This window comes from Erythrolamprus reginae, chromosome 4 (genome assembly GCF_031021105.1).
Source record: "Erythrolamprus reginae isolate rEryReg1 chromosome 4, rEryReg1.hap1, whole genome shotgun sequence".
Taxonomy (NCBI): Eukaryota; Metazoa; Chordata; class Lepidosauria; order Squamata; family Dipsadidae; genus Erythrolamprus; species Erythrolamprus reginae.
Window position 1 is genome coordinate 37,209,478 of NC_091953.1, and position 12,022 is coordinate 37,221,499.

The following is a 12,022-nucleotide window of genomic DNA, read 5'->3' on the forward strand; positions in this document are numbered from 1 at the left end:
TTTGTCTGATAAACCAGTTGCAACCTTAATACTCTAAGGAGGATCATTTACACCTTTGTCATCTTCTAATTAGATTAACATGGGATTGCCCTTGAACACTACCCAGATGTTTCAGGTGGTCCAAAATGTAACCAATTTGGTCTAGTGGTTAAGGTACCAGTCTAGAAAACTGAAACCATGAGTTATTATTATTTATTAGACTTGTATGCCTCCCATCTTAGCCATGAAAGCCAGTTAGGACACTTTGTGTCAATCACTCTCTCACAGTCCTACTCACTTCACAGTGTTGCTGTGGGAAAAATAGGAGGTGTTTAGACATGTTTGCAGCCAAGGCAGGATACAAATAAATAAACAAACCTATGTCCTCAAATGGATTTGATACTGCAGAGTTGCACTGGTTAGAGTCCATTTCCCACTGAGCTAGTCACCAGCTTTAAAGCCCTGAATATTTAACACACTTGTCTTTCTCAAGTATACTCTGTCTTATATAGATGACCACTGAGTCTACTAAGGTTCCTTACCTATCAATAATTATGGCAGAAGGGTGGCCTAATACGGAATACAGGTATTTTTAGGAAACATAGTTATTGTATTACAGTATTGTATTTTTGGAAACATACTTATAATCTGCTCGCCCAAGATTACCAGAATCCACCTCAATAGAAAGCGAAGACTTCACCTTGTCTCCTAGCCAGATCTCAATTTTATCCACCACAATCAAATCATAAACAATGTTGTAAACTTATCAGGACAGGCAGGACAAAATATTTACAGCAATAGCATTATTTTATATAATTGTGTTTAAATAACACAATTAAATACAACTATCACTAGGTCAAAAAGAAAAGGGCTTTCTATGATTGGGTTCATGCTGAGTCTAAGTTTAATTATATCTTATTTAATGTTAATCTATAAAATGATTTATTTGGTTTTGTCTTTCTATCTTGTGTGAAAAAGTTTATTTTTGTTTATAGTTCAAGGCATTTACTTGTTTGCTTTAGAGAAGGTTCCTTTATTTAACAAATTGTTAAGATGTAGGCTATAAGATAATAACAATAGAAAGTCAGCAACTTGTTGACATACATAATAAGAAAAATAAGACAGAAAATCTGTCCGTTTTGATGTTGACCAATATGATCATGCAAAGATTGATTACTTCTTTTTGGAGCTTAGTTGGGATACATGTTCAAAAAAGCCATGTACAATCAGGATTAGATGTGTCCATTCCAACTTTGATTTATTTCCAGAAAGGGCATTTAAATATCTTTGTATAGAAGTTCATACTTGGGAATATTCTTTGGATCAATTGGGCTTCGTACAATGAGTTTTCCACGCATTGCTCCACGATAGATCACTTCAATCAAATCTATGAAGTCTTGTTTTGTTTTGAAACTTCCGACAAATTTGGTATGATCTGGAGACCTGTTAGGAAAAAAAATACATATAAATCCAATTTTAAACAATGTTAAAGTTGAAGTTCAAAAATACAAATAGTTCAAAATCTGAATCTACCAAGCGCCTCACTTTTACAAATATATTTATTAGCATTTTATATAACCATGCAAGATCAAATTAAAAGTTTACCCAGTCTAGTGTATTTCTCAAGAATCATCATAAATGGGTATGAAACTTATAGCTATGATCAGGAGTTTCAATTTAGATATTATGGCTAGCAATCAATAACAGAGCAATACTATTTCTGATATAAAGCTAATTTACAAGATGTGTTTCATAATATAAAATTAACTACAACTGTATTTTATGATAGAACTATTTACATACAGATTCATTGTGCCAGGTAATATGTTTTATCATTTGTAATAGGACATCATTTTCAAAATTCCAACTTGGGAATCTAAAATCCATAAAGACTTCAGCATTCATTTCTTAACACTTTTGTGGATTGCTACCATTCATCAATATAATAAACAATCTGTCAGTCTTTGGATTAATGCACTGTCTCATGCCATAGTTTGCTGAATACAACTGCACACAGAAGTTTAGACTCCTCTGAACTGTATTTTTCTAACTACCGGTAAACAGAAGCTGCCATAATCCCCATATACAAGTTTAAAATATTAAATATTTGGGAACTCTTAATGAACTTCATTTAGCTATTTCACCATCCCCATAAGCCTTGTGGTATAAGTCATTCCAACCCATCTCAAACATTCAACTCACTTCTTACATATTCTGCATACAAATCCTACCTATCCAAATTAATAGCCAAAAAGTGTGAGAGAGAATACTTCCTGACTTCCTACATTCTTGTTCGATTTTACCTTGGCATATTAATTAAATCACAATAATTCAAGCCAAAATCCACGTACATAATGGCTCTGCATAATAAACAGACTAAGTCACAAAATAATAATTAATACAACAAACATATCACACTTAAGCTACATTCAAACCAACTTACCCATAATCCACTTTTATGTGTTGCCCATTGAAAAAGAAGACAGTTGATGGAATATGACTAATGTCAAAATACTGGGTATACACTGGAACTTTATTCACGTTCACTAAATAAATTGTAGCCATTTTACTCAAATCATGAGATGTTTTTGCAAGCTGTCAAGAAACCAAAGTTACATGATGCACTAGATGCAGGAAGAAAGGGGTCACAGCCTTTAATAATAGCAGCAGTGAAAAACAGAATAATTTAAATCTCAATACACTGAGATGCTTTGTGATTGAAAAGACATAACAGTTGGATTATAATTACCGGTACATTATACTTTTCCAAATAAACCAACAATAATTGTAGCAAGGATAACAAGAATACAAACAATCCATCCATTTAAATTTTAAGAGGGGTCTTGCTGCAAATTCTGCTAGCATCAGATGTGTATCTGATTATACACTGCTCAAAAAAATAAAAGGGAACACTTAAACAACACAATATAACTCCAAGTAAATCAAACTTCTGTGAAGTCAAACTGTCCACTTAGGAAGTAACACTAATTGACAATCAATTTCACATGCTTTGTTTGACAGAATAAAGTATTCAATGAGAATATTTCATATTTCATTTCATGAGATCTAGCATGTGTTATTTGAGTGTTCCCTTTACTTTTTTGAGCAGTATATATAGATGAAAGTTTTGTTCATTATGAAGTATACCAGCTTAGGAAACTATCTGACCTCCTTTGGCACCAAATGAAAATATTTTAGGATCGGAGTGCTTGGTGCTCTCCGAGCTTGGTTATTTTCTTGCAGATGTTTCATTACCCAAAGTAGGTAACATCATCAGCATTAATCTATAGTTTACATAATGAAAAATTATTCAAGAACGCAACTGAGTTCAGGGCCGCCGATAGACGGGTACTACTGGGAGCGCCGTACCGGGCCCGGGCAAATTGGGGCCCGCTGTCAGCGGCTCCCTGCACATGCCCAGTCTGTACCCTCCCACTTTTGCCGGCTGCCTGCCTTTACCAGCAGCAGAGAGAGGTAGAGATCGGGCGCGTTACCGGGTGGTGGAGGCGGTGTGGGGCCAGACGCTGGGTGCCGGGGACGCGGGGGGAGGGCGAAGGGGTGGACGTGGCTGCTGCTTCTCAGCTGCAGAGCCGAACGGGGGCGGAGATCAATGGCAGAGTCCGGCGCTGGGGCCATGCGGGACCGCTTATCCAGGCGGGCGTGGACCGGCAAGTCGCCCTCCGCTCTCTCTCTTTCTCTCTCTGTTGCTGGCGTGGTGTATGAGAGAGAAAGAGATTGAGCGGACCCTGGGGTGCGGGCGTGGGGGGAGGGCCTGGAGTGGGAAGCGGCGACCCGGCCAGCGCAGAGAAAGCGAAAGAGAAAGGCCCTTTCCCTCCCAGCTCTCCGCCTGCGACACCCCGAGATTGAGACTGAATCCTTTGATCTCCCGAAAAATCACTTCGGTTTTGTTAATCGGCTTTTCCTGCTTTTCTCATCCAAAAGTTTTTCTTTTTCTTTCTTTCCTTTTTTACATTCTGGCAAATGCGGGAAACCGAGGCGCGTCTCGCCCGCGTTCCTGTGCCTGCGTGGATGTTTTGGGCCTGAAAACTAAAGAGTCTCTTTCGTCCCCGGGACCTTTGGGCAGGGTGGGGGGTTCCTACAGGCACGGCTGAGGCCTTTGGGCTGGAAGCCCCCCCCCCCCCGCAGCCCATGCCCTCCCCCCAGGTTTCCACGACCTGGTCAGGCGAAACTCTACATTTTGCTGCCCAAACAGAAATTCGCTTTGCTCGCCTGCACGGAGAGAGTGGGGAACTGTTCAGAAAGAGGCCCTTAAAGTGGGACAGAAGCGAGGCCCCCCTTTCTTGCCCTTCGAAGCCTTCAGCGGGACACTTCGGGGGGCATGAGCCCCCCTGGTTGGTTTTGAAGCCCCCTCGGCCCCGCGCGGCGCCTGTCAGAGGAAGCTGCCCTGTCCCGGGCAGGATCCGGGGGCGGCGGAGGGCCCCGGGTGCGAGGTCGTCGGGGTTTGATGGGCCCTAAAGCGCCTGGCAGATTGCCCAGCGGGTCTCGGATGCCACTCGGGAGCCACGGAGGCCCCTTTCTGCTCAGGGTCTGGGCCGCGCGCTCTCCGCCCACAGCAGAAAAACAGAAAAAATACGGGAGAGAGAAAGAAAGAGAAAGTAAGAGGAGAGATAGAAAGGGGGAGAGAGAAAGAGGGAGAGATAGAGAAGGAGAGAGAGAAAGAGAGAGATACAAAGAGAGTGAGAGAAGGAGAGATAAGAGAGAGAAAGAAAGGGACAGAGAGAAAGAAAGAGAGGGACAGAGAGAAAGAAAGAGGGACAGAGAGAAAGAAAGAGAAGAACAGAGAAAGAAAGAGAGGGACAGAGAAAGGGAGAGAGAGAAAGAGAAAGAAAGGTAGAGAGAAAGAGGGAGAGATAGAAAGAGAGTGAGTGAGAGAAAGAGAAGAGAGAAAGAAAGAGAGAGGGGGAGAGAAAGAGGGAAAGATAGAGAGGGAGAGAGAAAGGAAGAAGAGAGATAGAAAGGGAGAGAGAGAGAGAAAGGAAGAGACAGAGAGAGGGAGAGAGAAAGAGGGAGAGATAGAAAGAGAGTGAGTGAGAGAAAGAGAGAAAGAGAGGACAGAGAGAAAGAGAGAGAGAGAATTAGAAAGACAGAAGGACAGAGAGAAAGGGAGAGAGAGAGAAAGAGGAAGAATAAATATTAAATATTGTATTTGTTCCCATTTTGTTTTTTACTTTAAATAAGGTATGTGCAGTGTGCATAGGGATTTGTTCACATGTTTTTTTAATAGTCCGGCTCTCCAACAGTCTGAGGGACAGTGAACTGGCCCCCTGTGTAAAAAGTTTGGGGACCCCTGATCTACACTGTTCAAAAAAATAAAGGAAACACTTAAACAACACAATACTGTATAACTCCAAGTAAATCAAACTTCTGTGAAATCAAACTGTCCACTTAGGAAGCAACGCTGATTGACAACTTGGAGTTTATATTGTGTTGTTTAAGTGTTCCCTTCACTTTTTTTTGAGCAGTGTATTTTGAAATTAACTTGGATACCACGGGCTCGTTCAGACCTGCGTTCACCGATGGGCGTAAAAACTAGATCGAAAAGGATATTGAGATATGAAGCAATATGAAATTGTATTTGGTTTTTTCTTAACAGCTCCTATTTTAATACCACTGATAACTACACAACCCCCTGGATAATTAGAATAGAATAACAGTGGGAAGGCACCTTGGAGGTCTTCTAGTCCAACCCCCTGCTTAGACAGGAATCCTACACTACTTCAGACAGATGATTTTTTTTTTTAAAAGTAGTTATTATGTAAACATTAAAAAAATAATACTTATTTGTTTGTTTAAATTTTGTATTTGCATTTTATAAGACAAGCAACAAAACAACACAACATAACAAACATCACCCCCGTCCCTTTTGAACTGTTATCCTCACAGTTCCTTCTTTATATAGTTATACGGCCTGTAACATCAGCGGTTATTATATGATTATTCTATAGTTCCAGTAAAACTAAGGTCAAGTTGTTGCTATCATAATCTTATGAATAAAGTTAATTCTGGGAACATCGGGTTTTATTTACAGCTATTTTCAGATGATTATCTAACATCTTCTTAAAAACTTTAAAAAAGTAGTTTTAAAATGGCGGGGGGGGGGGCAGACACTTAGGCTGTATGGGGCCCCAAAATTCCTGATAGCGGCCCTGACTGAGTTACAAATATTCTCTTTTATTTTAGGATCAGCAGCCGTCTTGCGATGTACGCCGCTTGTATTCGGAAACTGCAAATAAATAAAAAGCAAAATGCCGGCTTACAATGTTATCCAGTTGAAGGCAGACATGATCTTCATCCCTACCAAAGCGAAGCACCAGGACTTTTTCCGCCACGGTCTTAATCGCTTCATCCACCTCCTTTTTGCTGTTTAACTGAGGCAGCAGAAAACTCATGCCGACTGACGAGACCAGAAGGTTAGTAGTACCTCGCGACAGCAAACGCGCACGCGCGTAAAATTATTTTATTTTTGCCGGCGGGTGGGGGAGTGCGAGGAAACTGTCACCGAGGCCCAGTGATTGACAAGGACCTTCTCCAATCAATGGCAACTAACGCTGCAGGACTTGTTTTCGCCGACGGAACCATCCGTCAGAGTCTTAGTTCTAGCAGGGTTTCCGATGGGATATATTTAGGCACGGACCCATTCCGGAGCTGGGAGGCATGCTTAGATGCGCGCGCTGGTAAGTAGGCGAGATATTAGAAAGTAAGATTGTTTAAAACAACGTGAAACCTCGTGAATTCAGTCCATTTCATCATCTAAGAAAGCGGACTCTCAACTATAATAGTTTTGGTTTTGCAAAATTAATATTGCTGCTCCCCCTTTGAAATTCTTCAGTGAGTGGTACTCGTTTTTAAATATGGGAAGAAGGTGATGGCTCTTCTAATGTTACCGGCGCATTTGTCTATTAATGAAATAGAAGGAAAGAATGAATGAAGAAACATTGGATTATTTCTGACGCTAATTAGGCAGATTTACAGTGAAACTTGGATCTGCCTGTCTGAATTCCATTGAATTCAAGGTGTTTCTTCTTAAGAATAGAATAGAATAGAATTTTATTGGCCAAGTGTGATTGGACACACAAGCAATTTGTCTTCGTGCATATGCTCTCAGCGTACATAAAATAAAATATACATTTGCCACACTAGCCAACCTTAGCTGATCTCGGAAAACTGCAGGGTGAAACTTTAGTATTTAGATTGGTTTGGAAAACCACCTGAAATATCTGAGTGGTAGATTAAACTATGATAATAGTAAAAACACAGAAGGAAGAGGTTAGCAAATGGATATTATTGCCAAGAGAATTGTATGCTGGTATTGTCACTAATAATTGTGCTCAGACCAGATGAGTCTATAACAAGTGGCCAGTATCTTACTGAAAATAATGTGCTTTAGTTAGATCTACTGGGATGTGGCCATTTCTCAGTAATAAATAATATGTGTGGATTTCATTTGTGTATAGGAAGATATATTACAATTCTAATATTAAAATCAGATTTTTGTACACATAGCTAAAAAATATTAAATCTCTTTGGGCTTGCTTCATAGCAAGGGGAAAATACTGTAATAAGAAGCTCATTGTCTGTTTTTCATTATGTTTTGTCAGTGGTTTCATTAGCTCCCGTGTTTCGGGAAGGAAACTTTCTGGCCTATGGGGATTTTTTGGTATGTGACTTCATCTTTTTTTATATAATACTTTTATTAAACATTACATTTAAAAATAAAAACTAAAAAAGAAAATAAATCAAACATGCAGAAAGAAGCAGGGGGGGGGAGATAAAAAATATTGTCTACTTTTCGGTCAGCATTTCAGACAGAAACATTTTTGCCCCTTTGAATGATCTCTGACAAGGATGAGATGACAATTGTGCGTCCATCCTTGCTCTGCTTGACTTCTTTTTTGATACAATTGACCAAGATATCCTGGATTGATTCAGAGAATTGGGGGAGGGCTGCATGATGTTGTACTAATTTGGCTTCTTTCTCAGTCAAATACATTTTTATTAGATTATAAAGTATTATAAAATACAAACGCAAATAAGAGGACAGTGAAGGAAAAGGGAAATGAAAAGTGAGGAAGGGTAGAGAAAGAAAAAGAAAGAGAAACATTGACTTCCGATTATTTATTGTAGTAGATTAAGGCATTAACAAATCTCAACTTTTTGTTTTACCATAATAATATGAACCAGTCATTTCTACAAAAGTCTTATCAGTCAATGAAACCCAAAATCAAAGTTTCATTCTTTTCTATCTCAAGCATGAAGTTCGGAAGCGATTTCCATATGGAAACAAAAGTATTAATGTTCTAATTTGGTTCCATTCTCCAGGATTGATTTCAGTTGATGATGATTGGGAAACAGATTCCACTACTGATCCCTGCAGCTCACCTATTGCCATATGATATCATCCTTATGCTAATGATACCCAATTGGATATATCTGCCCTTAGCAAAATAAATGCCTAGAACTCAAACTCACTGTATCACATTGCTGACATGTCATGTTTTGCAACATTTTATCCATTCGCAAAGCTGTGGTAGGCATGGCCTGCACATGACACATTAGACCCATGGGCCATCAATTTGACACCCCTGACCTAGAATGTGTGAGCGTCTAAATGAGATATTAATGCTTTAATTGAAATCAAGCAGAAACTAGTTTTAAGTTTCTAAAAGCTGTTTTTCTTCTCTAGAACTTCAGAGGCGCCTTACTATACAAATATATCAAGTGACCAAATATTTAAACAATAAAAGGTAATATAATTTTATAAAATTCATTTTACCATACCTGTATCTCTGTGTTTTATAGTATATACGAATCTCCATTTGTTCTTCATTCACTTTACTTTTTCATTACTTTTTCATTTCTCCTGACATTCCCAGCTTTTACAGCCCTACAGCAAAGTTGTTTGAAGCATACATTTACATAATTTATTTCAATATTCATTTCTTGCAGCAAATCCTATATATTAAACAACTCATGCAACCAACCCGTGAGCAAACTCCATATGCAACTTAAGATGTTACTCATATCAAAATCTGTTTTCATAGTTTTGCAGCAATCATTCTTATATTTCCTTTTTTATTCTACTAAGCATTTAATGCTACTTTTTAATGTAACTCCATATGCTTGTCTTATTCTTTAATACACTGTTTTGTCTTTGTTTCTATATAATTTTTCTTACATGCACTTTTTATTCATTCTATTATGAGATCACTCTTTAATGTAACGGTCCTATTATATAAAATAGTCATTCTCTTTTACTTTCTACTTTCAAACTGCCTTTTTTCATTTCTTCCTTTGTCTTCCACTTTCATATCCACATTCCATATTCATTTTCAGTTAACTTTTTGACAGTTAAAATGATATGTCTCACATTCAAAATGTCAACTTACCCTTGTTTCTTTGACTCTCACTGCATCATAAACAGTTAAACCAATTGTGAATTTTATTTTTGCCCTTTTCTACTTTAACTGTGCTTTTAAACTTCCTATACTATTTCTTATTCTTTTTTGCACTGTTCATATCTTTTTTCTTTAAATGAATAGATAACTAGGAATTCCAATATTCCATGAATCCCTTGCCTACATTTCCTAGATCAGTTTCTGGACCAAGCACATTGGTAGCTTTTTCAGTTTAAAATGTCTTGTATCTCTTTCTCTCTGATCTTAATACTGTTTATTTCAGCCCTTATATGTCACTGGCACTGCATTATTTTGCAGTTTTTCAGAATCATAAAAATTGGGTGGAATAAAAATGTAATTAATGAAATCAGTTTATATTACTTAGGTTTATAATAATTATGAACAATTTCAGGTTTGTTTTTCTAAAATATCTTATTTTTTTCTATATATGTGTGACTGCAGGTATATTGGACATCACAACTCTCAATTCTGATATTTTTCAATATGCATTTATTGAATTTAATTAGAAGATCTGCCTTCAGATTGATTGTACCAAAAATGACAAAATATGGGTTATTTTTATCAATGCCCAGCAAAATCAGTACTTGTGGAACATTGAGGATGATTTATTTGAACAAACATGTTTCAAAAAAATATGATGAGAACATAGATCTAGATGAATGGAAATCGGTTGTGCTTTCTGGCTTGGAAAAAGAAGCATTTGAAAAAGCATCACCTGAGGAAGAGCCTAATATAGCAGCTATTAAGGAATACATTGACATGTCTAGGCGTTTAGGTAAAGCTGCTCCAGAAAATATTACTGAAGAACAGTTACAGAAGTTGATTGAATATCCTACTGTTTCTTCAAGAAATAAGTATTTGGCCTTTTTGGCTTCAAAAGAAATGAGAAGGAATGCCGAAAAAGAAAAAAAGAAAAAACAACGTGAAGAAAAGGAGGAACTCCGAAAAACAATGGATAATGAAGAGCTAATACTAAAAGGTAGATTGTTTCGGGCCATTTGGGACTCCACTATGGAAGTTGTGTACAATTGGAAAGCTGCTCAGGCTATGAGTTTTGGCCAGCCTCTGGTATTTGACATGGATTACGATGATATGTCAGAGAGAGAGATGCAGAATACAGTGAAACAGATGATGGACTGTGAAGGAGCCAATCGTAAAGCTGTAGAACCATTCCATTTATACTACTGTAATTTTAAAGAAGATGGTTCATACCACCAAGAATTCAGCAGGCGTTATGGAGATGCATGGGACAATTTGTTTGTGACAGTGACAGAAAAATCCTATGTTGAATTATTTCCAAGGGACCAAATTGTCTACTTAACTGCTGATTCACCCAATGTAATGGAAACATTTGACCATAATAAAATCTATATCATTGGATCCCTAGTTGATAAGTCAATAAGGAAGGGAGTCTCTCTTGCTCGTGCAAAGCGCTTGAAGTTGGCAACAGCACAACTTCCTCTACAAAGATACTTGAATTGGAAAACTGGAGCCAAAGTTCTTACTCTGGATCAAATGATAATGATCTTAATAACTCTGAAACAAACTGGGAATTGGAACAAAGCTCTAGAGTTTGTTCCAAAAAGAAAGCATGAAGGTTTTTTAGATCCATCTATGCAATTCTTTATAAATAGACAAAAGAATAGAAAAATGTCTGAGCAAAACTTTAAAAAAAGGCAATTGGTAGAGGAACTCGCCAAGAAACGTTTGTGGAATGGATTGTGGGAAGAGTAGTGTCACCTAATTATGTCTGTTATAAATATCATGTAAAATAACATTTGTCCTCAACTTCAGCTTTCAACTTCTACAGACTAAACAACCCAATAATGATAAAACATGAGGTTTTACCACAGGAAACTTTGTAAATATATAGGAAGCATCACTTCTGACTGCTGAGAAAACCTCTGTAATACACAATGGGGCTGAAAAACATGTTCCGTCAGGTTAAACACAATAACAGTAATTGTTAATGTGTATCGGTCACAAACCCCAATGTAATATTGTATTCGCCTTTTCTCTGCTTCCACATACAACATTGCCACATACAACAAAGTTATGTAAATGTAGTTTCCCAATTTTGATACTGGGAATGTGTGGTTACTGTGAATTTTGCTAAACAACAAAGAGCTCAAATTACTGTAAATGTTCTGATTTTATGCAGGAATTAATACTATGCGGGAAATGTAACTATTAAAAAAAGTGAATTGTGTGTATGATCTTTTTATTTTAGAGTTAAAAAGTTGAATAATACTCAATTGTTTGAATTGTTAAGGTATTTTAAAAGTTAGATTTGTTAAATATAAAGGGCTACTTACTAAAACATGTTTTAAATGTTTTTGATCTAATTATTTTATAATTGTATATACTTTGTCTTTTGATGATCTAAATGCCAGTTTTAAACACATCAAGCATACAATGCAAAAGTACAGTGTTCCCTCGATTTTCGCGGGGGATGCGTTCCGAGACCGCCCGCGAAAGTCGAATTTCCACGAAGTAGAGATGCAGAAGTAAATACACTATTTTTGGCTATGAACAGTGTTACAAGCCTTCCCTTAACACTTTAAACCCCTAAATTACAATTTCCCATTACCTTAGCAACCATTTAG

The 12,022-nt window shown here is 37.6% G+C and overlaps 2 protein-coding genes across 5 annotated transcripts; one reads left to right on the forward strand and one right to left on the reverse strand.

Moving 5' to 3' along the window:
* Window positions 1-767: 767 nt before the first annotated feature.
* Window positions 768-6,463, reverse strand: TXNL4B (thioredoxin like 4B). Its single transcript, XM_070750072.1, has 3 exons — window positions 6,258-6,463; window positions 2,423-2,574; window positions 768-1,422 (listed from the first exon to the last, which is right to left on the reverse strand). The coding sequence occupies exons 1-3, from the start codon at window positions 6,387-6,389 to the stop codon at window positions 1,257-1,259; spliced, it is 450 nt and encodes a 149-aa protein (XP_070606173.1). The 5' UTR covers window positions 6,390-6,463; the 3' UTR covers window positions 768-1,256.
* Window positions 6,464-6,597: 134 nt separating this feature from the next.
* On the forward strand, window positions 6,598-11,625 carry TRMT10C (tRNA methyltransferase 10C, mitochondrial RNase P subunit). Of its 4 annotated transcripts, none has more exons than XM_070750066.1 (4): window positions 6,608-6,674; window positions 7,599-7,657; window positions 8,684-8,744; window positions 9,858-11,625. In XM_070750066.1, the coding sequence occupies exon 4, from the start codon at window positions 9,900-9,902 to the stop codon at window positions 11,148-11,150; it is 1,251 nt and encodes a 416-aa protein (XP_070606167.1). In that variant the 5' UTR covers window positions 6,608-6,674; window positions 7,599-7,657; window positions 8,684-8,744; window positions 9,858-9,899; the 3' UTR covers window positions 11,151-11,625. The 4 variants fall into 4 exon arrangements, with proteins under 4 accessions (XP_070606168.1, XP_070606167.1, XP_070606170.1 ...); XM_070750069.1 differs by lacking the exon at window positions 6,608-6,674 and adding an exon at window positions 6,685-6,828; XM_070750067.1 differs by lacking the exon at window positions 7,599-7,657 and having other exon boundaries at window positions 6,598-6,674.
* The last annotated feature ends 397 nt before the right edge of the window (window positions 11,626-12,022 follow it).